The 19,909-nt window shown below is 35.2% G+C and overlaps 12 protein-coding genes across 12 annotated transcripts; all 12 read left to right on the top strand.

The window, feature by feature from the left end:
* Nucleotides 1-548: 548 nt before the first annotated feature.
* LOC145841590 (histone H3) lies at nt 549-959 on the top strand. Its single transcript, XM_082948945.1, has one exon. It carries the CDS (start codon nt 549-551, stop codon nt 957-959), a length of 411 nt encoding a protein of 136 aa, XP_082805071.1.
* A 188-nt stretch (nt 960-1,147) lies between these two features.
* Nucleotides 1,148-1,459, top strand: LOC145841589 (histone H4-like). The gene has a single exon (XM_082948944.1). It carries the CDS (start codon nt 1,148-1,150, stop codon nt 1,457-1,459), a length of 312 nt encoding a protein of 103 aa, XP_082805070.1.
* A 182-nt stretch (nt 1,460-1,641) lies between these two features.
* On the top strand, nt 1,642-2,022 carry LOC145841588 (histone H2A). The gene has a single exon (XM_082948943.1). It carries the CDS (start codon nt 1,642-1,644, stop codon nt 2,020-2,022), a length of 381 nt encoding a protein of 126 aa, XP_082805069.1.
* Nucleotides 2,023-2,186: 164 nt separating this feature from the next.
* Nucleotides 2,187-2,546, top strand: LOC145841587 (histone H2B 1/2-like). The gene has a single exon (XM_082948942.1). It carries the CDS (start codon nt 2,187-2,189, stop codon nt 2,544-2,546), a length of 360 nt encoding a protein of 119 aa, XP_082805068.1.
* Nucleotides 2,547-7,768: 5,222 nt separating this feature from the next.
* Nucleotides 7,769-8,179, top strand: LOC145841586 (histone H3). The gene has a single exon (XM_082948940.1). The coding sequence runs from the start codon at nt 7,769-7,771 to the stop codon at nt 8,177-8,179; it is 411 nt and encodes a 136-aa protein (XP_082805066.1).
* Nucleotides 8,180-8,367: 188 nt separating this feature from the next.
* On the top strand, nt 8,368-8,679 carry LOC145841585 (histone H4-like). Its single transcript, XM_082948939.1, has one exon. The coding sequence runs from the start codon at nt 8,368-8,370 to the stop codon at nt 8,677-8,679; it is 312 nt and encodes a 103-aa protein (XP_082805065.1).
* Nucleotides 8,680-8,861: 182 nt separating this feature from the next.
* LOC145841584 (histone H2A) lies at nt 8,862-9,242 on the top strand. Its single transcript, XM_082948938.1, has one exon. It carries the CDS (start codon nt 8,862-8,864, stop codon nt 9,240-9,242), a length of 381 nt encoding a protein of 126 aa, XP_082805064.1.
* Nucleotides 9,243-9,406: 164 nt separating this feature from the next.
* Nucleotides 9,407-9,766, top strand: LOC145841582 (histone H2B 1/2-like). The gene has a single exon (XM_082948937.1). It carries the CDS (start codon nt 9,407-9,409, stop codon nt 9,764-9,766), a length of 360 nt encoding a protein of 119 aa, XP_082805063.1.
* A 5,220-nt stretch (nt 9,767-14,986) lies between these two features.
* Nucleotides 14,987-15,397, top strand: LOC145841581 (histone H3). Its single transcript, XM_082948936.1, has one exon. It carries the CDS (start codon nt 14,987-14,989, stop codon nt 15,395-15,397), a length of 411 nt encoding a protein of 136 aa, XP_082805062.1.
* Nucleotides 15,398-15,585: 188 nt separating this feature from the next.
* On the top strand, nt 15,586-15,897 carry LOC145841580 (histone H4-like). Its single transcript, XM_082948935.1, has one exon. It carries the CDS (start codon nt 15,586-15,588, stop codon nt 15,895-15,897), a length of 312 nt encoding a protein of 103 aa, XP_082805061.1.
* Nucleotides 15,898-16,079: 182 nt separating this feature from the next.
* On the top strand, nt 16,080-16,460 carry LOC145841579 (histone H2A). The gene has a single exon (XM_082948934.1). The coding sequence runs from the start codon at nt 16,080-16,082 to the stop codon at nt 16,458-16,460; it is 381 nt and encodes a 126-aa protein (XP_082805060.1).
* A 164-nt stretch (nt 16,461-16,624) lies between these two features.
* LOC145841578 (histone H2B 1/2-like) lies at nt 16,625-16,984 on the top strand. Its single transcript, XM_082948933.1, has one exon. It carries the CDS (start codon nt 16,625-16,627, stop codon nt 16,982-16,984), a length of 360 nt encoding a protein of 119 aa, XP_082805059.1.
* The last annotated feature ends 2,925 nt before the right edge of the window (nt 16,985-19,909 follow it).

Genomic DNA, 19,909 nt, shown 5'->3' with positions numbered 1-19,909 from the left:
TCACAGCTTCCAATTCTCACTTGAAGAGAGCACTTACCAGCGGCGTGACCAAAGGTGCTTTTCTCCAGACAACTGGAAAAGGCGCTTCTGGCTCGTTCAAGCTTGCTCCAATGCCAGCTGCTGGGCCCAAGAAGAGGACAAAAAAAGTAGCTAAAAAGCCAGCAGCAAAGAAGGCCGCAGTTAAAAAACCAAAAAAGAAGTGTGCTCCCAAGAAGGCTGCAAAAAAACCAGCAGCCAAAAAGCGACCTGCTAAAAAGTGCGCTCCTAAGAAGGCAGCATCTAAAAAAGCTGCAAGCAAGAAGAAGAAAGTAACCAAGAAGAAGCCGGCAGCCAAAAAAGCATCCAAGAAGAAGAGCTGCAAAAAATAAGTTGTTCTTTTACCCAAGGTCCTTTTTAGGACCACTCAAACAAAGTATAACGCAACTCAAAATGCATAAACAATGCTAAGTTGAAAATATGCAAATTAGACTACACAGCGGAATCGCTCGCGTCCGTGTCTATGCGAACAGTATATAAGCTGTCTTGCAACAAACAGATTTATCATCAAAATGGCTCGTACCAAGCAAACCGCTCGTAAGTCAACCGGAGGCAAGGCTCCAAGGAAACAGCTCGCCACCAAGGCCGCTCGCAAGAGCGCACCCGCTACCGGAGGTGTGAAGAAGCCTCATCGCTACAGGCCCGGCACAGTTGCTCTGAGAGAAATCAGACGCTACCAGAAGTCAACTGAGCTTCTTTTGCGCAAGTTGCCTTTCCAGCGTCTGGTACGTGAAATTGCTCAAGACTTCAAAACTGACTTGAGGTTCCAAAGCAGTGCCGTTATGGCTTTGCAAGAAGCAAGCGAGGCGTACCTCGTTGGTTTGTTCGAAGATACCAACCTTTGCGCGATCCACGCCAAGCGTGTGACAATCATGCCCAAAGACATCCAGCTCGCCAGGAGAATGCGTGGCGAAAGAGCTTAAGCGTTAGCTAAAACCGGTCCTTTTCAGGGCCACCTTAAAACTTTGATAGTGAGAAAAAGAAAGCAAACGAAAAGATGTAAGTTAAGAGACTTTTTTGAGTATGCAAATTAGTTTAATAGTAACCGTACGCGTCCGTAACAGCTTGTATATAAACTCGACGCACTGACGAAATAAGTATATTCAACAACATGTCTGGACGCGGCAAAGGAGGTAAAGGCTTGGGAAAAGGAGGTGCTAAGCGCCATCGCAAAGTACTTCGCGATAACATCCAAGGCATCACGAAGCCGGCAATCCGCCGTTTGGCTCGCCGAGGCGGAGTTAAGCGAATCTCGGGACTGATTTATGAAGAAACGAGAGGCGTCATGAAAGTTTTCTTGGAAAATGTTATTCGCGATGCAGTAACATACACAGAGCACGCCAAGCGCAAGACCGTCACAGCACTCGACGTCGTGTACGCACTCAAGCGTCAAGGAAGAACCTTGTACGGCTTCGGTGGCTAATCGCTTTTAGCAAACCCGGTCCTTTTTAGGACCACCTAATTCAATATAAAAGTTTTTACAACATTTTTGACAAGATTAGCATTAGCTATGACATATGCAAATTAGTTGTTCGTTCGACGCGGTTAGGTATGAGTTTTATATTGAGCTGTGCAAGCTATCATCACAATCATTCGAACAACAAAATGTCAGGACGTGGTAAAGGATCAAAACTCAAATCTAAGCCGAAGAGCAGGTCTTCCCGTGCAGGACTGCAGTTTCCAGTCGGTCGCGTGCACCGCCTGTTGCGCACCGGCAACTACAGCCAAAGAGTCGGAGCTGGTGCTCCAGTTTATCTGGCTGCCGTTCTCGAGTACTTGAGCGCAGAAGTGCTCGAGCTTGCCGGTAACGCTGCTCGTGACAACAAGAAAAGCAGGATCATTCCTCGCCATTTGCAACTAGCTATTCGCAACGACGAAGAGTTGAACAAACTTCTCGGCGGCGTCACAATTGCTCAAGGTGGTGTTCTTCCAAACATCCAGGCAGTACTGTTGCCTAAGAAGACCGCTTCAAAAAAGTCAGCCTAAGTTAAAAAAAACCAGGTCCTTTTCAGGACCACCAAAAGTATTTACAACAAACGAGAGAATTGTGAAGTGAGAGAAACAAGCTATCGTTCGCGTACGGAACTCTGCTAATTTGCATAATTTTTCAGGATATAAACCGGCGCCGAGACTGAAGTTCACACATCATCATGACAGCAACCAAAAGCGCGAAGAAGTCAGTAGCCAAGACCGCTCCGGTCGACGGCAAGAAGAAGCGAAGGAGGAGGAACAAAGAAAGCTTTGGCATCTACGTGTACAAAGTTTTGAAGCAAGTGCACCCCGACACCGGAATCTCCAGCAAGGCGATGGGAATCATGAACTCTTTTGTCAACGACATCTTCGAGCGCATTGCAGCAGAGGCTTCACGTTTGGCTCATTACAACAAGAGGTCTACTGTTAGCAGCCGCGAAATCCAAACTGCTGTCAGGCTTTTGCTCCCCGGCGAGTTGTCAAAGCACGCAGTTTCAGAAGGTACTAAAGCTGTTACCAAGTACACCAGCTCAAAATAAACGCTCAACAACCGGTCCTTTTCAGGACCACCATTAGAATAGAACCAGCTTTTGGTATTTACTTAAAGTACAAGCTACAGTTAAGAATGTAAGCTTAGTACAAATAAGTTCTTATTCGTGTAAATTAAAAACTCATACACTTGAATGAACAAACTATTTTTTGTTTCAAACACTTAATAAATTTGTAACTCGTTATATTGTAGAAAAAGCATTGCATTAGTCTTATTCACAAAACAGTAGTAGTACTTGTAATTAAATGAGGCTTAACTAACTTGATTATGTTGTCCGTAAGATTTTTCATCTGAATACTTTTTGTACGTAACATTTTTTTTATTCGTTTGTTGAAGTTCTGTAAAAGCATTCAATAAGTTACAAAACTTTTTAAACAGAAATTTATATCACTTATAACAAGCAAAAACTTAGTATTCATTTTAAGTTGTTGTTGATTATTATTAAAACAACCGAGCTTTAACTTTTTAAACGTTTTTCCTTCTTATCAATTTAATTGCAATTGAGGCCATGTAACACATTTTGAAAACATAAGAATGCATAAATGAATTAAAAGTGATTGTTCAAAACAAAAAATAATAAATGTCTTTTTCAAATTAAATATTCCTTCTTTCAAAGTTAACTTCTGTTTACCTTGTTTAAGAAACATTTTCAATTCAAAACATAAACACATAAAACAAACCAGCTCATTATTGGTAAAACACAAAAGATTAACTGCTTGTACTTATTATGCTAGTTTTCAAAGTAAAAGTTACTTGTTTTAATTAGAAATGAGACAAATTGATGACCTAAAACAACTCTAATAGTTTGCTTAAAGTCATGTTTCTACAAATCTAAAGTAATCAGGACCACCAATTGATTTGACCAGCTACTAATGTCGAGTAAAGAATGTCAAACAAGCTCTAGCTAAGCGACAAAAAAATGTACAAATTTATATCTACATTGTGCGTGTTGGTAAAAAAGTTAGTGTACTTCAATAACTTGTAAATAAATTTTCAAAACAGAATTTCTCTGTTTTTATTTTTACCAGTTAGTTACACTTACTTCAGTTTTTGTAGTTTTACTTTTCATTTTAAACTATTCTTGATAATGAGCTTAAACCGTAGAACATGTTTTTCTGCTTCACTACTATTTAAATGTTAGGTAAAAAAGTTTTTTCAATGGGCATCTTCTTGTTTAACGTGTTGTTTAAACAAAACTCACTCTGGTTCAATTAACTTTTTAGACTTGTTTATCAAACACTCAATAGATATTTGTGGTTAGTTTAATAAAAAAACAACGATACTAAATAAAAAATTATGCTTAAGTAAGACATTATAATAAATGAGAAGAAAACTTTACATTGATATTTAAAAATACTCAATGGTATTAATTTAACGGAGGTTTGATTGTCAAAAGTGTATTAGTCTTATTTATCAGAATGCAAATGAAACAGTACAAAGGTGTTTAAAAGTTGAACAATTAAACTAATGTAAACAACAGTGATTGTTTAAAACAAACGTACTATTGAAATAATCTTTCTGTTTACAAAGCTCATACTTGTTTTGTTGAACTTTTTTTTCTGTGGCTATGCCAAATAACGACATGATTCAAAGGTAAAAAAAAGAACACTTTTTTACCATTTTTTGTAACTCTTTTTTAAACTATGTTTGAGACAACTCAAAACGACTATACTTGTTTGTTTTAAGCTATGTACTTTTTAAATTTAAAGGTTAGGTGGATCACCAATTAATTACACAAGCTACTATTGACTACTAGACTCAACAACACAAATGTACATACTTAATCAACTTTGTGGTGGTAAAGAATCATAAACCATTTCGTTCCAAACTATAAATCTATTATTTATTAAATACCTAGCTTGCTACAATTTCTCTACTTTACTTTTTTTGTGCAGCTGTTAAGAAGGGAACTCTAGCTAGATGCCCTAATCCTTACTTTATTGCTTACTATTACTGAATGCTTAGTGAAAAGCTTTAACTAACTTGAGTGTCCTTTTCGTAGGCTTTTTCCGTTTAATTTTCTTTTCAAAATAAAACTTATTCTTATTCATGCTTACTTTGTGGACATTTTTTTAATTCAATATTTCATTTTTTTTAGTTTATTAAAAAAAGCTGTGCCTACGTCATTGTAAAAACTAGTTATATTTTTCAATGAAAATAATACGCTTAAACAGAAATAGAAATAAAACTTTGACTTAACAACTGAAAACGTTTTAAGCTGTTAACAACAAACAATTTTTAATGTCCTTAAAAAAAAACTGTTCAATTACAACTGAAACATTCTTAACAATTCAAATCTGATATAACACATAAATGTAAACATGATCGATTGTTCAAAAGAAAGAGAACACTATTACCAGGTACACAATTTAACACAACAAAATACTTTAATAAAATGATGAACTTGTACAATTAAATATTTAATTTTACTAAGCTTACATCTACTTGGTTGGTTTAAGGCTGCCTATCTTGTCATGCATACGAAATAAACCAAATGATTAGGTGAAACATGATACAAAGAAAAGAAGTAAAAAACTTGCTACCACTTATTTGTAACTCTTTTGTACGCTATACATAAGAAAATTAAAATTACTGTAACTTGTTGCTTTAAGCTATGCAGTTTTTGTAAATCTAAAGAAGAAAAAAAATTTGGACAAAGCAAAAATAAAACTTTTTTAGCCTTCATTTTTTCACAGCTTATTATATGATAGTACAAGTTTCGTAATAGGCAAACATAAAGCTTTGAGTCAAGCAAAGACCTTGTTTTATATAATTTATAATTGAGTAAGATAATGAGATTTTCTTTCAAATCTGTATGTTGTTGCTACAACAGCTATGTTCTGAACGACATCCGAGAATAAAATGTAGCTTATCCTAAGTTGTGTTCTGAACTACATTAATAGTAAGTTAGTGATAACTAGTAACGAGTCAATGAAAGCAATTGTACAGAACTTTATGATTAATCTAGGTTGAGTAAACTAAGAAACTAGTTTTAGCAGTAAAGCAACTTAAACTGAATTAAACACATGTTTAACTTGGTAAACACTTCAATCGTAAACTTTAATAAACAGTACTGTTGTTGTTTCAAAATATGTGTCAAGAAAGTAATAAGTTGTTCTATGTTGTTTCGATTAACTTTAAATTTATGAGAAGTGACAAAACAAAGTTTGAAAAAAAAAAGCTTAATTGCATTATTTTTTAAAGATAATTTGAAAGCTTATGAGTTCTGATTGTAAACAAAGCTGTATTCAAACACTAACGTTTGTCAACCTTATTTCAAAAGCTTTTCTTTTCGATTTCTTTACTCGTTTTTATTTTGTTTACTACCCTTTGTATCTTAATACTGCTTAAAAAATAAACCAACCTCTTTTTTTACGTAAAATTTTTCGTCCAAAAAATATCAACTTTTGTTTAAGTTCATATTCAGTGCTAGTTTTCATAAGCTTTTTCGACTTATTTATTTCTTTGAATCTAATTGACTTTATTTTGTTTGAAAAATTTACAACCAAATCCATTTGTTCACTTTTATCAGCACACTTTGTTCGGTTGAAATCTGCAAAGAATAAGTTCTTAGTTTGATCAAGGTTTAAGTGTAACGAGCAAAATTGCATCGGTATTTTTTAAACTGTATAACAGCTTGAATCAGTTGTTTGAAATGCTAATTTAATGTTGAACTACTTACTTGTTAAACTAGTTTTTCATATACACCGAAAAATTTTGTTTAAAAGTAGTTTATAATTTTCAAACAAGTATGATCATAGTTACTGTACGTTTTTGAAAGGTTGTTTGGAAAACATTGTTGTAAGGTAAGTTACTAGTATGTGCAACATAAAAAAAATAGTTTAATAAAAAAAAAAATTTTAATAAAAGTTTTGAGTATATTGCTTATGAGTATATTTTGAGTAATCATAACTAGTAAAGCTAAACAAAATGAACGCTTTTATTTTTTGGAATTACTTTTAACACATTAGTTTAAAATGTAATTAACTTGAACACACTTGATAGAACTTACGATTTACAAAACTCCATGAAATCGAAATAATGAAACTTTGTTTAAGTTTGAGGTAAAAAAACCTTGTGCTTTGTTAAAATTTTATTACTTTAGGCGAGCGGCAAAGGAAAATTCAGTCGGAAGTGTGCTAACATGTTTTTTTTTCATTTATGTTTTTCTTAATATATTTAGAGGTGTGCTGTAAGATACAGGCTGTTATTTCTGGACTTTTCAAACTAATGTTTTAAAAAAAGTTACTTTCAGAACAAGTTAGATATGGTTTCTTTCTTACTGGAACTTTTTCAACATTCGTAATAAGACAACTAAGTTTTTATAAGCATATGTGTCTTAAACAAACGTGATAATGCTTGTATTAAGAAGTAAAAGGTACCTTGCAAAACATAACTGCTCAACAGTCAATTCGTCACAGTCAGTAACTCTTGCAAGTAAGGTTTTGGTCGCTTTAATTTTCATTCAACATGTCTACCACAGCAGTAGCAGCAGTACCAGCGCCAGCCGCAGCCAGGTCTTCCAAGAGACCAAGCGCCAAGAAGGCAGAGCACCCTACTTACAGGGAAATGATTAGCTCTGCCCTTGGAGCAATGAAGGAACGAAAAGGTACATCCCGCCAGAAGATACAAAAGTATATCGCGGACACCTACAAGCTTGACCTCACAGCTTCCAATTCTCACTTGAAGAGAGCACTTACCAGCGGCGTGACCAAAGGTGCTTTTCTCCAGACAACTGGAAAAGGCGCTTCTGGCTCGTTCAAGCTTGCTCCAATGCCAGCTGCTGGGCCCAAGAAGAGGACAAAAAAAGTAGCTAAAAAGCCAGCAGCAAAGAAGGCCGCAGTTAAAAAACCAAAAAAGAAGTGTGCTCCCAAGAAGGCTGCAAAAAAACCAGCAGCCAAAAAGCGACCTGCTAAAAAGTGCGCTCCTAAGAAGGCAGCATCTAAAAAAGCTGCAAGCAAGAAGAAGAAAGTAACCAAGAAGAAGCCGGCAGCCAAAAAAGCATCCAAGAAGAAGAGCTGCAAAAAATAAGTTGTTCTTTTACCCAAGGTCCTTTTTAGGACCACTCAAACAAAGTATAACGCAACTCAAAATGCATAAACAATGCTAAGTTGAAAATATGCAAATTAGACTACACAGCGGAATCGCTCGCGTCCGTGTCTATGCGAACAGTATATAAGCTGTCTTGCAACAAACAGATTTATCATCAAAATGGCTCGTACCAAGCAAACCGCTCGTAAGTCAACCGGAGGCAAGGCTCCAAGGAAACAGCTCGCCACCAAGGCCGCTCGCAAGAGCGCACCCGCTACCGGAGGTGTGAAGAAGCCTCATCGCTACAGGCCCGGCACAGTTGCTCTGAGAGAAATCAGACGCTACCAGAAGTCAACTGAGCTTCTTTTGCGCAAGTTGCCTTTCCAGCGTCTGGTACGTGAAATTGCTCAAGACTTCAAAACTGACTTGAGGTTCCAAAGCAGTGCCGTTATGGCTTTGCAAGAAGCAAGCGAGGCGTACCTCGTTGGTTTGTTCGAAGATACCAACCTTTGCGCGATCCACGCCAAGCGTGTGACAATCATGCCCAAAGACATCCAGCTCGCCAGGAGAATGCGTGGCGAAAGAGCTTAAGCGTTAGCTAAAACCGGTCCTTTTCAGGGCCACCTTAAAACTTTGATAGTGAGAAAAAGAAAGCAAACGAAAAGATGTAAGTTAAGAGACTTTTTTGAGTATGCAAATTAGTTTAATAGTAACCGTACGCGTCCGTAACAGCTTGTATATAAACTCGACGCACTGACGAAATAAGTATATTCAACAACATGTCTGGACGCGGCAAAGGAGGTAAAGGCTTGGGAAAAGGAGGTGCTAAGCGCCATCGCAAAGTACTTCGCGATAACATCCAAGGCATCACGAAGCCGGCAATCCGCCGTTTGGCTCGCCGAGGCGGAGTTAAGCGAATCTCGGGACTGATTTATGAAGAAACGAGAGGCGTCATGAAAGTTTTCTTGGAAAATGTTATTCGCGATGCAGTAACATACACAGAGCACGCCAAGCGCAAGACCGTCACAGCACTCGACGTCGTGTACGCACTCAAGCGTCAAGGAAGAACCTTGTACGGCTTCGGTGGCTAATCGCTTTTAGCAAACCCGGTCCTTTTTAGGACCACCTAATTCAATATAAAAGTTTTTACAACATTTTTGACAAGATTAGCATTAGCTATGACATATGCAAATTAGTTGTTCGTTCGACGCGGTTAGGTATGAGTTTTATATTGAGCTGTGCAAGCTATCATCACAATCATTCGAACAACAAAATGTCAGGACGTGGTAAAGGATCAAAACTCAAATCTAAGCCGAAGAGCAGGTCTTCCCGTGCAGGACTGCAGTTTCCAGTCGGTCGCGTGCACCGCCTGTTGCGCACCGGCAACTACAGCCAAAGAGTCGGAGCTGGTGCTCCAGTTTATCTGGCTGCCGTTCTCGAGTACTTGAGCGCAGAAGTGCTCGAGCTTGCCGGTAACGCTGCTCGTGACAACAAGAAAAGCAGGATCATTCCTCGCCATTTGCAACTAGCTATTCGCAACGACGAAGAGTTGAACAAACTTCTCGGCGGCGTCACAATTGCTCAAGGTGGTGTTCTTCCAAACATCCAGGCAGTACTGTTGCCTAAGAAGACCGCTTCAAAAAAGTCAGCCTAAGTTAAAAAAAACCAGGTCCTTTTCAGGACCACCAAAAGTATTTACAACAAACGAGAGAATTGTGAAGTGAGAGAAACAAGCTATCGTTCGCGTACGGAACTCTGCTAATTTGCATAATTTTTCAGGATATAAACCGGCGCCGAGACTGAAGTTCACACATCATCATGACAGCAACCAAAAGCGCGAAGAAGTCAGTAGCCAAGACCGCTCCGGTCGACGGCAAGAAGAAGCGAAGGAGGAGGAACAAAGAAAGCTTTGGCATCTACGTGTACAAAGTTTTGAAGCAAGTGCACCCCGACACCGGAATCTCCAGCAAGGCGATGGGAATCATGAACTCTTTTGTCAACGACATCTTCGAGCGCATTGCAGCAGAGGCTTCACGTTTGGCTCATTACAACAAGAGGTCTACTGTTAGCAGCCGCGAAATCCAAACTGCTGTCAGGCTTTTGCTCCCCGGCGAGTTGTCAAAGCACGCAGTTTCAGAAGGTACTAAAGCTGTTACCAAGTACACCAGCTCAAAATAAACGCTCAACAACCGGTCCTTTTCAGGACCACCATTAGAATAGAACCAGCTTTTGGTATTTACTTAAAGTACAAGCTACAGTTAAGAATGTAAGCTTAGTACAAATAAGTTCTTATTCGTGTAAATTAAAAACTCATACACTTGAATGAACAAACTATTTTTTGTTTCAAACACTTAATAAATTTGTAACTCGTTATATTGTAGAAAAAGCATTGCATTAGTCTTATTCACAAAACAGTAGTAGTACTTGTAATTAAATGAGGCTTAACTAACTTGATTATGTTGTCCGTAAGATTTTTCATCTGAATACTTTTTGTACGTAACATTTTTTTTATTCGTTTGTTGAAGTTCTGTAAAAGCATTCAATAAGTTACAAAACTTTTTAAACAGAAATTTATATCACTTATAACAAGCAAAAACTTAGTATTCATTTTAAGTTGTTGTTGATTATTATTAAAACAACCGAGCTTTAACTTTTTAAACGTTTTTCCTTCTTATCAATTTAATTGCAATTGAGGCCATGTAACACATTTTGAAAACATAAGAATGCATAAATGAATTAAAAGTGATTGTTCAAAACAAAAAATAATAAATGTCTTTTTCAAATTAAATATTCCTTCTTTCAAAGTTAACTTCTGTTTACCTTGTTTAAGAAACATTTTCAATTCAAAACATAAACACATAAAACAAACCAGCTCATTATTGGTAAAACACAAAAGATTAACTGCTTGTACTTATTATGCTAGTTTTCAAAGTAAAAGTTACTTGTTTTAATTAGAAATGAGACAAATTGATGACCTAAAACAACTCTAATAGTTTGCTTAAAGTCATGTTTCTACAAATCTAAAGTAATCAGGACCACCAATTGATTTGACCAGCTACTAATGTCGAGTAAAGAATGTCAAACAAGCTCTAGCTAAGCGACAAAAAAATGTACAAATTTATATCTACATTGTGCGTGTTGGTAAAAAAGTTAGTGTACTTCAATAACTTGTAAATAAATTTTCAAAACAGAATTTCTCTGTTTTTATTTTTACCAGTTAGTTACACTTACTTCAGTTTTTGTAGTTTTACTTTTCATTTTAAACTATTCTTGATAATGAGCTTAAACCGTAGAACATGTTTTTCTGCTTCACTACTATTTAAATGTTAGGTAAAAAAGTTTTTTCAATGGGCATCTTCTTGTTTAACGTGTTGTTTAAACAAAACTCACTCTGGTTCAATTAACTTTTTAGACTTGTTTATCAAACACTCAATAGATATTTGTGGTTAGTTTAATAAAAAAACAACGATACTAAATAAAAAATTATGCTTAAGTAAGACATTATAATAAATGAGAAGAAAACTTTACATTGATATTTAAAAATACTCAATGGTATTAATTTAACGGAGGTTTGATTGTCAAAAGTGTATTAGTCTTATTTATCAGAATGCAAATGAAACAGTACAAAGGTGTTTAAAAGTTGAACAATTAAACTAATGTAAACAACAGTGATTGTTTAAAACAAACGTACTATTGAAATAATCTTTCTGTTTACAAAGCTCATACTTGTTTTGTTGAACTTTTTTTTCTGTGGCTATGCCAAATAACGACATGATTCAAAGGTAAAAAAAAGAACACTTTTTTACCATTTTTTGTAACTCTTTTTTAAACTATGTTTGAGACAACTCAAAACGACTATACTTGTTTGTTTTAAGCTATGTACTTTTTAAATTTAAAGGTTAGGTGGATCACCAATTAATTACACAAGCTACTATTGACTACTAGACTCAACAACACAAATGTACATACTTAATCAACTTTGTGGTGGTAAAGAATCATAAACCATTTCGTTCCAAACTATAAATCTATTATTTATTAAATACCTAGCTTGCTACAATTTCTCTACTTTACTTTTTTTGTGCAGCTGTTAAGAAGGGAACTCTAGCTAGATGCCCTAATCCTTACTTTATTGCTTACTATTACTGAATGCTTAGTGAAAAGCTTTAACTAACTTGAGTGTCCTTTTCGTAGGCTTTTTCCGTTTAATTTTCTTTTCAAAATAAAACTTATTCTTATTCATGCTTACTTTGTGGACATTTTTTTAATTCAATATTTCATTTTTTTTAGTTTATTAAAAAAAGCTGTGCCTACGTCATTGTAAAAACTAGTTATATTTTTCAATGAAAATAATACGCTTAAACAGAAATAGAAATAAAACTTTGACTTAACAACTGAAAACGTTTTAAGCTGTTAACAACAAACAATTTTTAATGTCCTTAAAAAAAAACTGTTCAATTACAACTGAAACATTCTTAACAATTCAAATCTGATATAACACATAAATGTAAACATGATCGATTGTTCAAAAGAAAGAGAACACTATTACCAGGTACACAATTTAACACAACAAAATACTTTAATAAAATGATGAACTTGTACAATTAAATATTTAATTTTACTAAGCTTACATCTACTTGGTTGGTTTAAGGCTGCCTATCTTGTCATGCATACGAAATAAACCAAATGATTAGGTGAAACATGATACAAAGAAAAGAAGTAAAAAACTTGCTACCACTTATTTGTAACTCTTTTGTACGCTATACATAAGAAAATTAAAATTACTGTAACTTGTTGCTTTAAGCTATGCAGTTTTTGTAAATCTAAAGAAGAAAAAAAATTTGGACAAAGCAAAAATAAAACTTTTTTAGCCTTCATTTTTTCACAGCTTATTATATGATAGTACAAGTTTCGTAATAGGCAAACATAAAGCTTTGAGTCAAGCAAAGACCTTGTTTTATATAATTTATAATTGAGTAAGATAATGAGATTTTCTTTCAAATCTGTATGTTGTTGCTACAACAGCTATGTTCTGAACGACATCCGAGAATAAAATGTAGCTTATCCTAAGTTGTGTTCTGAACTACATTAATAAAAAGTTAGTGATAACTAGTAACGAGTCAATGAAAGCAATTGTACAGAACTTTATGATTAATCTAGGTTGAGTAAACTAAGAAACTAGTTTTAGCAGTAAAGCAACTTAAACTGAATTAAACACATGTTTAACTTGGTAAACACTTCAATCGTAAACTTTAATAAACAGTACTGTTGTTGTTTCAAAATATGTGTCAAGAAAGTAATAAGTTGTTCTATGTTGTTTCGACTGACTTTAGATTTATGAGAAGTGACAAAACAAAGTTTGAAAAAAAAAGCTTAATTGCATTATTTTTTAAAGATAATTTGAAAGCTTATGAGTTCTGATTGTAAACAAAGCTGTATTCAAACACTAACGTTTGTCAACCTTATTTCAAAAGCTTTTCTTTTCGATTTCTTTACTCGTTTTTATTTTGTTTACTACCCTTTGTATCTTAATACTGCTTAAAAAATAAACCAACCTCTTTTTTTACGTAAAATTTTTCGTCCAAAAAATATCAACTTTTGTTTAAGTTCATATTCAGTGCTAGTTTTCATAAGCTTTTTCGACTTATTTATTTCTTTGAATCTAATTGACTTTATTTTGTTTGAAAAATTTACAACCAAATCCATTTGTTCACTTTTATCAGCACACTTTGTTCGGTTGAAATCTGCAAAGAATAAGTTCTTAGTTTGATCAAGGTTTAAGTGTAACGAGCAAAATTGCATCGGTATTTTTTAAACTGTATAACAGCTTGAATCAGTTGTTTGAAATGCTAATTTAATGTTGAACTACTTACTTGTTAAACTAGTTTTTCATATACACCGAAAAATTTTGTTTAAAAGTAGTTTATAATTTTCAAACAAGTATGATCATAGTTACTGTACGTTTTTGAAAGGTTGTTTGGAAAACATTGTTGTAAGGTAAGTTACTAGTATGTGCAACATAAAAAAAACAGTTTAATAAAAAAAAAATTTTAATAAAAGTTTTGAGTATATTGCTTATGAGTATATTTTGAGTAATCATAACTAGTAAAGCTAAACAAAATGAACACTTTTATTTTTTGGAATTACTTTTAACACATTAGTTTAAAATGTAATTAACTTGAACACACTTGATAGAACTTACGATTTACAAAACTCCATGAAATCGAAATAATGAAGCTTTGTTTAAGTTTGAGGTAAAAAAACCTTGTGCTTTGTTAAAATTTTATTACTTTAGGCGAGCGGCAAAGGAAAATTCAGTCGGAAGTGTGCTAACATGTTTTTTTTTCATTTATGTTTTTCTTAATATATTTAGAGGTGTGCTGTAAGATACAGGCTGTTATTTCTTGACTTTTCAAACTAATGTTTTAAAAAAAGTTACTTTCAGAACAAGTTAGATATGGTTTCTTTCTTACTGGAACTTTTTCAACATTCGTAATAAGACAACTAAATTTTTATAAGCATATGTGTCTTAAACAAACGTGATAATGCTTGTATTAAGAAGTAAAAGGTACCTTGCAAAACATAACTGCTCAACAGTCAATTCGTCACAGTCAGTAACTCTTGCAAGTAAGGTTTTGGTCGCTTTAATTTTCATTCAACATGTCTACCACAGCAGTAGCAGCAGTACCAGCGCCAGCCGCAGCCAGGTCTTCCAAGAGACCAAGCGCCAAGAAGGCAGAGCACCCTACTTACAGGGAAATGATTAGCTCTGCCCTTGGAGCAATGAAGGAACGAAAAGGTACATCCCGCCAGAAGATACAAAAGTATATCGCGGACACCTACAAGCTGGACCTCACAGCTTCCAATTCTCACTTGAAGAGAGCACTTACCAGCGGCGTGACCAAAGGTGCTTTTCTCCAGACAACTGGAAAAGGCGCTTCTGGCTCGTTCAAGCTTGCTCCAATGCCAGCTGCTGGGCCCAAGAAGAGGACAAAAAAAGTAGCTAAAAAGCCAGCAGCAAAGAAGGCCGCAGTTAAAAAACCAAAAAAGAAGTGTGCTCCCAAGAAGGCTGCAAAAAAACCAGCAGCCAAAAAGCGACCTGCTAAAAAGTGCGCTCCTAAGAAGGCAGCATCTAAAAAAGCTGCAAGCAAGAAGAAGAAAGTAACCAAGAAGAAGCCGGCAGCCAAAAAAGCATCCAAGAAGAAGAGCTGCAAAAAATAAGTTGTTCTTTTACCCAAGGTCCTTTTTAGGACCACTCAAACAAAGTATAACGCAACTCAAAATGCATAAACAATGCTAAGTTGAAAATATGCAAATTAGACTACACAGCGGAATCGCTCGCGTCCGTGTCTATGCGAACAGTATATAAGCTGTCTTGCAACAAACAGATTTATCATCAAAATGGCTCGTACCAAGCAAACCGCTCGTAAGTCAACCGGAGGCAAGGCTCCAAGGAAACAGCTCGCCACCAAGGCCGCTCGCAAGAGCGCACCCGCTACCGGAGGTGTGAAGAAGCCTCATCGCTACAGGCCCGGCACAGTTGCTCTGAGAGAAATCAGACGCTACCAGAAGTCAACTGAGCTTCTTTTGCGCAAGTTGCCTTTCCAGCGTCTGGTACGTGAAATTGCTCAAGACTTCAAAACTGACTTGAGGTTCCAAAGCAGTGCCGTTATGGCTTTGCAAGAAGCAAGCGAGGCGTACCTCGTTGGTTTGTTCGAAGATACCAACCTTTGCGCGATCCACGCCAAGCGTGTGACAATCATGCCCAAAGACATCCAGCTCGCCAGGAGAATGCGTGGCGAAAGAGCTTAAGCGTTAGCTAAAACCGGTCCTTTTCAGGGCCACCTTAAAACTTTGATAGTGAGAAAAAGAAAGCAAACGAAAAGATGTAAGTTAAGAGACTTTTTTGAGTATGCAAATTAGTTTAGTAGTAACCGTACGCGTCCGTAACAGCTTGTATATAAACTCGACGCACTGACGAAATAAGTATATTCAACAACATGTCTGGACGCGGCAAAGGAGGTAAAGGCTTGGGAAAAGGAGGTGCTAAGCGCCATCGCAAAGTACTTCGCGATAACATCCAAGGCATCACGAAGCCGGCAATCCGCCGTTTGGCTCGCCGAGGCGGAGTTAAGCGAATCTCGGGACTGATTTATGAAGAAACGAGAGGCGTCATGAAAGTTTTCTTGGAAAATGTTATTCGCGATGCAGTAACATACACAGAGCACGCCAAGCGCAAGACCGTCACAGCACTCGACGTCGTGTACGCACTCAAGCGTCAAGGAAGAACCTTGTACGGCTTCGGTGGCTAATCGCTTTAAGCAAACCCGGTCCTTTTTAGGACCACCTAATTCAATATAAAAGTTTTTACAACATTATTGACAAGATTAGCATTAGCTATGACATATGCAAATTAGTTGTTCGTTCGACGCGGTTAGGTATGAGTTGTATATTGAGCTGTGCAAGCTATCATCACAATCATTCGAACAACAAAATGTCAGGACGTGGTAAAGGATCAAAACTCAAATCTAAGCCGAAGAGCAGGTCTTCCCGTGCAGGACTGCAGTTTCCAGTCGGTCGCGTGCACCGCCTGTTGCGCACCGGCAACTACAGCCAAAGAGTCGGAGCTGGTGCTCCAGTTTATCTGGCTGCCGTTCTCGAGTACTTGAGCGCAGAAGTGCTCGAGCTTGCCGGTAACGCTGCTCGTGACAACAAGAAAAGCAGGATCATTCCTCGCCATTTGCAACTAGCTATTCGCAACGACGAAGAGTTGAACAAACTTCTCGGCGGCGTCACAATTGCTCAAGGTGGTGTTCTTCCAAACATCCAGGCAGTACTGTTGCCTAAGAAGACCGCTTCAAAAAAGTCAGCCTAAGTTAAAAAAAACCAGGTCCTTTTCAGGACCACCAAAAGTATTTACAACAAACGAGAGAATTGTGAAGTGAGAGAAATTAGCTATCGTTCGCGTACGGAACTCTGCTAATTTGCATAATTTTTCAGGATATAAACCGGCGCCGAGACTGAAGTTCACACATCATCATGACAGCAACCAAAGGCGCGAAGAAGTCAGTAGCCAAGACCGCTCCGGTCGACGGCAAGAAGAAGCGAAGGAGGAGGAACAAAGAAAGCTTTGGCATCTACGTGTACAAAGTTTTGAAGCAAGTGCACCCCGACACCGGAATCTCCAGCAAGGCAATGGGAATCATGAACTCTTTTGTCAACGACATCTTCGAGCGCATTGCAGCAGAGGCTTCACGTTTGGCTCATTACAACAAGAGGTCTACTGTTAGCAGCCGCGAAATCCAAACTGCTGTCAGGCTCTTGCTCCCCGGCGAGTTGTCAAAGCACGCAGTTTCAGAAGGAACTAAAGCTGTTACCAAGTACACCAGCTCAAAATAAACGCTCAACAACCGGTCCTTTTCAGGACCACCATTAGAATAGAACCAGCTTTTGATATTTACTTAAAGTACAAGCTACAGTTAAGAATGTAAGCTTAGTAATAGTACAAATAAGTTCTTATTCGTGTAAATTAAAAACTCATACACTTGAATGAACAAACTATTTTTTGTTTCAAACACTTAATAAATTTGTAACTCGTTATATTGTAGAAAAAGCATTGCATTAGTCTTATTCACAAAACAGTAGTAGTACTTGTAATTAAATGAGGCTTAACTAACTTGATTATGTTGTCCGTAAGATTTTTCATCTGAATACTTTTTGTACGTAACATTTTTTTTATTCGTTTGTTGAAGTTCTGTAAAAGCATTAAATAAATTACAAAACTTTTTAAACAGAAATTTATATCACTTATAACAAGCAAAAACTTAGTTTTAATTTTAAGTTGTTGTTGATTATTATTAACACAACCGAGCTTTAACTTTTTAAACGTTTTTCCTTCTTATCAATTTAATTGCAATTGAAGCCATGTAACACGTTTTGAAAACATAAGAATACATAAATGAATATAAAAGTGATTGTTCAAAACAAAAAATAATAAATGTCTTTTTCAAATTAAATATTCCTTCTTTCAAAGTTAACTTCTGTTTACCTTGTTTAAGAAACATTTTCAATTCAAAACATAAATACATAAAACAAACCAGCTCATTATTGGTAAAACACAAAAAATTAACTGCTTATACTTTTTTAAGTAATTTATTATGCTAGTTTTCAAAGTAAAAGTTACTTGTTTTAATTAGAAATGAGACAAATTGATGACCTAAAACAACTCTAATAGTTTGCTTAAAGTCATGTTTCTACAAATCTAAAGTAATCAGGACCACCAATTGATTTGACCAGCTACTAATGTCGATAAAGAATGTCAAACAAGCTCTAGCTAAGCGACAAAAAAATGTACAAATTTATATCTACATTGTGCGTGTTGGTGAAAAGTAACAGTTAGTGTACTTCAATAACTTGTAAATAAATTTTCAAAACAGAATTTCTCTGTTTTTATTTCTACCAGTTAGTTACACTTACTTCAGTTTTTGTAGTTTTACTTTTCATTTTAAACTATTCTTGATAATTAGCTTAAACCGTAGAACAAGTTTTTCTGCTTCACTACTATTTAAATGTTAGGTAAAAAAGTTTTTTCAATGGGCATCTTCTTGTTTAACGTGTTGTTTAAACAAAACTCACTCTGGTTCAATTAACTTTTTAGACTTGTTTATCAAACACTCAATAGATATTTGTGGTTAGTTTAATAAAAAACAACAATACTAAATAAAAATTTATGCTTAAGTAAGACATTATAATAAATGAGAAGAAAACTTTACATTGATATTTAAAAATACTCAATGGTATTAATTTAACGGAGGTTTGATTGTCAAAAGTGTATTAGTCTTATTTATCAGAATGCAAATGAAACAGTACAAAGGTGTTTAAAAGTTGAACAATTAAACTAATGTAAACAACAGTGATTGTTTAAAACAAACATACTATTGAAATAATCTTTCTGTTTACAAAGCTCATACTTGTTTTGTTGAACTTTTTTTTCTGTGGCTATGCCAAATAACGACATGATTCAAAGGTAAAAAAAAGAACACTTTTTTACCATTTTTTGTAACTCTTTTTTAAACTATGTTTGAGACAACTCAAAACGACTATACTTGTTTGTTTTAAGCTATGTACTTTTTAAATTTAAAGGTTAGGTGGATCACCAATTAATTACACAAGCTACTATTGACTACTAGACTCAACAACACAAATGTACATACTTAATCAACTTTGTGGTGGTAAAGAATCATAAACCATTTCGTTCCAAACTATAAATCTATTATTTATTAAATACCTAGCTTGCTACAATTTCTCTACTTTACTTTTTTTGTGCAGCTGTTAAGAAGGGAACTCTAGCTAGATAACTGCCCTAATCCTTACTTTATTGCTTACTATTACTGAATGCTTAGTGAAAAGCTTTAACTAACTTGAGTGTCCTTTTCGTAGGCTTTTTCCGTTTAATTTTCTTTTCAAAATAAAACTTATTCTTATTCATGCTTACTTTGTGGACATTTTTTTAATTCAATATTTCATTTTTTTTAGTTTATTAAAAAAAGCTGTGCCTACGTCATTGTAAAAACTAGTTATATTTTTCAATGAAAATAATACGCTTAAACAGAAATAGAAATAAAACTTTGACTTAACAACTGAAAACGTTTTAAGCTGTTAACAACAAACAATTTTTAATGTCCTTAAAAAAAAACTGTTCAATTACAACTGAAACATTCTTAACAATTCAAATCTGATATAACACATAAATGTAAACATGATCGATTGTTCAAAAGAAAGAGAACACTATTACCAGGTACACAATTTAACACAACAAAATACTTTAATAAAATGATGAACTTGTACAATTAAATATTTAATTTTACTAAGCTTACATCTACTTGGTTGGTTTAAGGCTGCCTATCTTGTCATGCATACGAAATAAACCAAATGATTAGGTGAAACATGATACAAAGAAAAGAAGTAAAAAACTTGCTACCACTTATTTGTAACTCTTATGTACGCTATACATAAGAAAATTAAAATTACTGTAACTTGTTGCTTTAAGCTATGCAGTTTTTGTAAATCTAAAGAAGAAAAAAAGTTTGGACAAAGCAAAAATAAAACTTTTTTAGCCTTCATTTTTTCACAGCTTATTATATGATAGTACAAGTTTCGTAATAGGCAAACATAAAGCTTTGAGTCAAGCAAAGACCTTGTTTTATATAATTTATAATTGAGTAAGATAATAGTTGTTTTCTTTCAAATCTGTATGTTGTTGCTACAACAGCTATGTTCTGAACGACATCCGAGAATAAAATGTAGCTTATCCTAAGTTGTGTT

The sequence above is a fragment of the Thalia democratica genome, chromosome 7 (assembly GCF_965202585.1).
Source record: "Thalia democratica chromosome 7, ktThaDemo2.hap1.1, whole genome shotgun sequence".
Classification (NCBI taxonomy): Eukaryota; Metazoa; Chordata; class Thaliacea; order Salpida; family Salpidae; genus Thalia; species Thalia democratica.
Note: the sequence above shows the minus strand (reverse complement) of the source record. Positions and strands in the feature narration are given on the sequence as shown.

What these genes read in the sequence shown, in the direction of transcription:
- LOC145841590 (XM_082948945.1), top strand. Translation starts at nt 549, where the DNA reads ATGGCTCGTACCAAGCAAACCGCTCGTAAGTCAACCGGAGGCAAGGCT.
- LOC145841589 (XM_082948944.1), top strand. Translation starts at nt 1,148, where the DNA reads ATGTCTGGACGCGGCAAAGGAGGTAAAGGCTTGGGAAAAGGAGGTGCT.
- LOC145841588 (XM_082948943.1), top strand. Translation starts at nt 1,642, where the DNA reads ATGTCAGGACGTGGTAAAGGATCAAAACTCAAATCTAAGCCGAAGAGC.
- LOC145841587 (XM_082948942.1), top strand. Translation starts at nt 2,187, where the DNA reads ATGACAGCAACCAAAAGCGCGAAGAAGTCAGTAGCCAAGACCGCTCCG.
- LOC145841586 (XM_082948940.1), top strand. Translation starts at nt 7,769, where the DNA reads ATGGCTCGTACCAAGCAAACCGCTCGTAAGTCAACCGGAGGCAAGGCT.
- LOC145841585 (XM_082948939.1), top strand. Translation starts at nt 8,368, where the DNA reads ATGTCTGGACGCGGCAAAGGAGGTAAAGGCTTGGGAAAAGGAGGTGCT.
- LOC145841584 (XM_082948938.1), top strand. Translation starts at nt 8,862, where the DNA reads ATGTCAGGACGTGGTAAAGGATCAAAACTCAAATCTAAGCCGAAGAGC.
- LOC145841582 (XM_082948937.1), top strand. Translation starts at nt 9,407, where the DNA reads ATGACAGCAACCAAAAGCGCGAAGAAGTCAGTAGCCAAGACCGCTCCG.
- LOC145841581 (XM_082948936.1), top strand. Translation starts at nt 14,987, where the DNA reads ATGGCTCGTACCAAGCAAACCGCTCGTAAGTCAACCGGAGGCAAGGCT.
- LOC145841580 (XM_082948935.1), top strand. Translation starts at nt 15,586, where the DNA reads ATGTCTGGACGCGGCAAAGGAGGTAAAGGCTTGGGAAAAGGAGGTGCT.
- LOC145841579 (XM_082948934.1), top strand. Translation starts at nt 16,080, where the DNA reads ATGTCAGGACGTGGTAAAGGATCAAAACTCAAATCTAAGCCGAAGAGC.
- LOC145841578 (XM_082948933.1), top strand. Translation starts at nt 16,625, where the DNA reads ATGACAGCAACCAAAGGCGCGAAGAAGTCAGTAGCCAAGACCGCTCCG.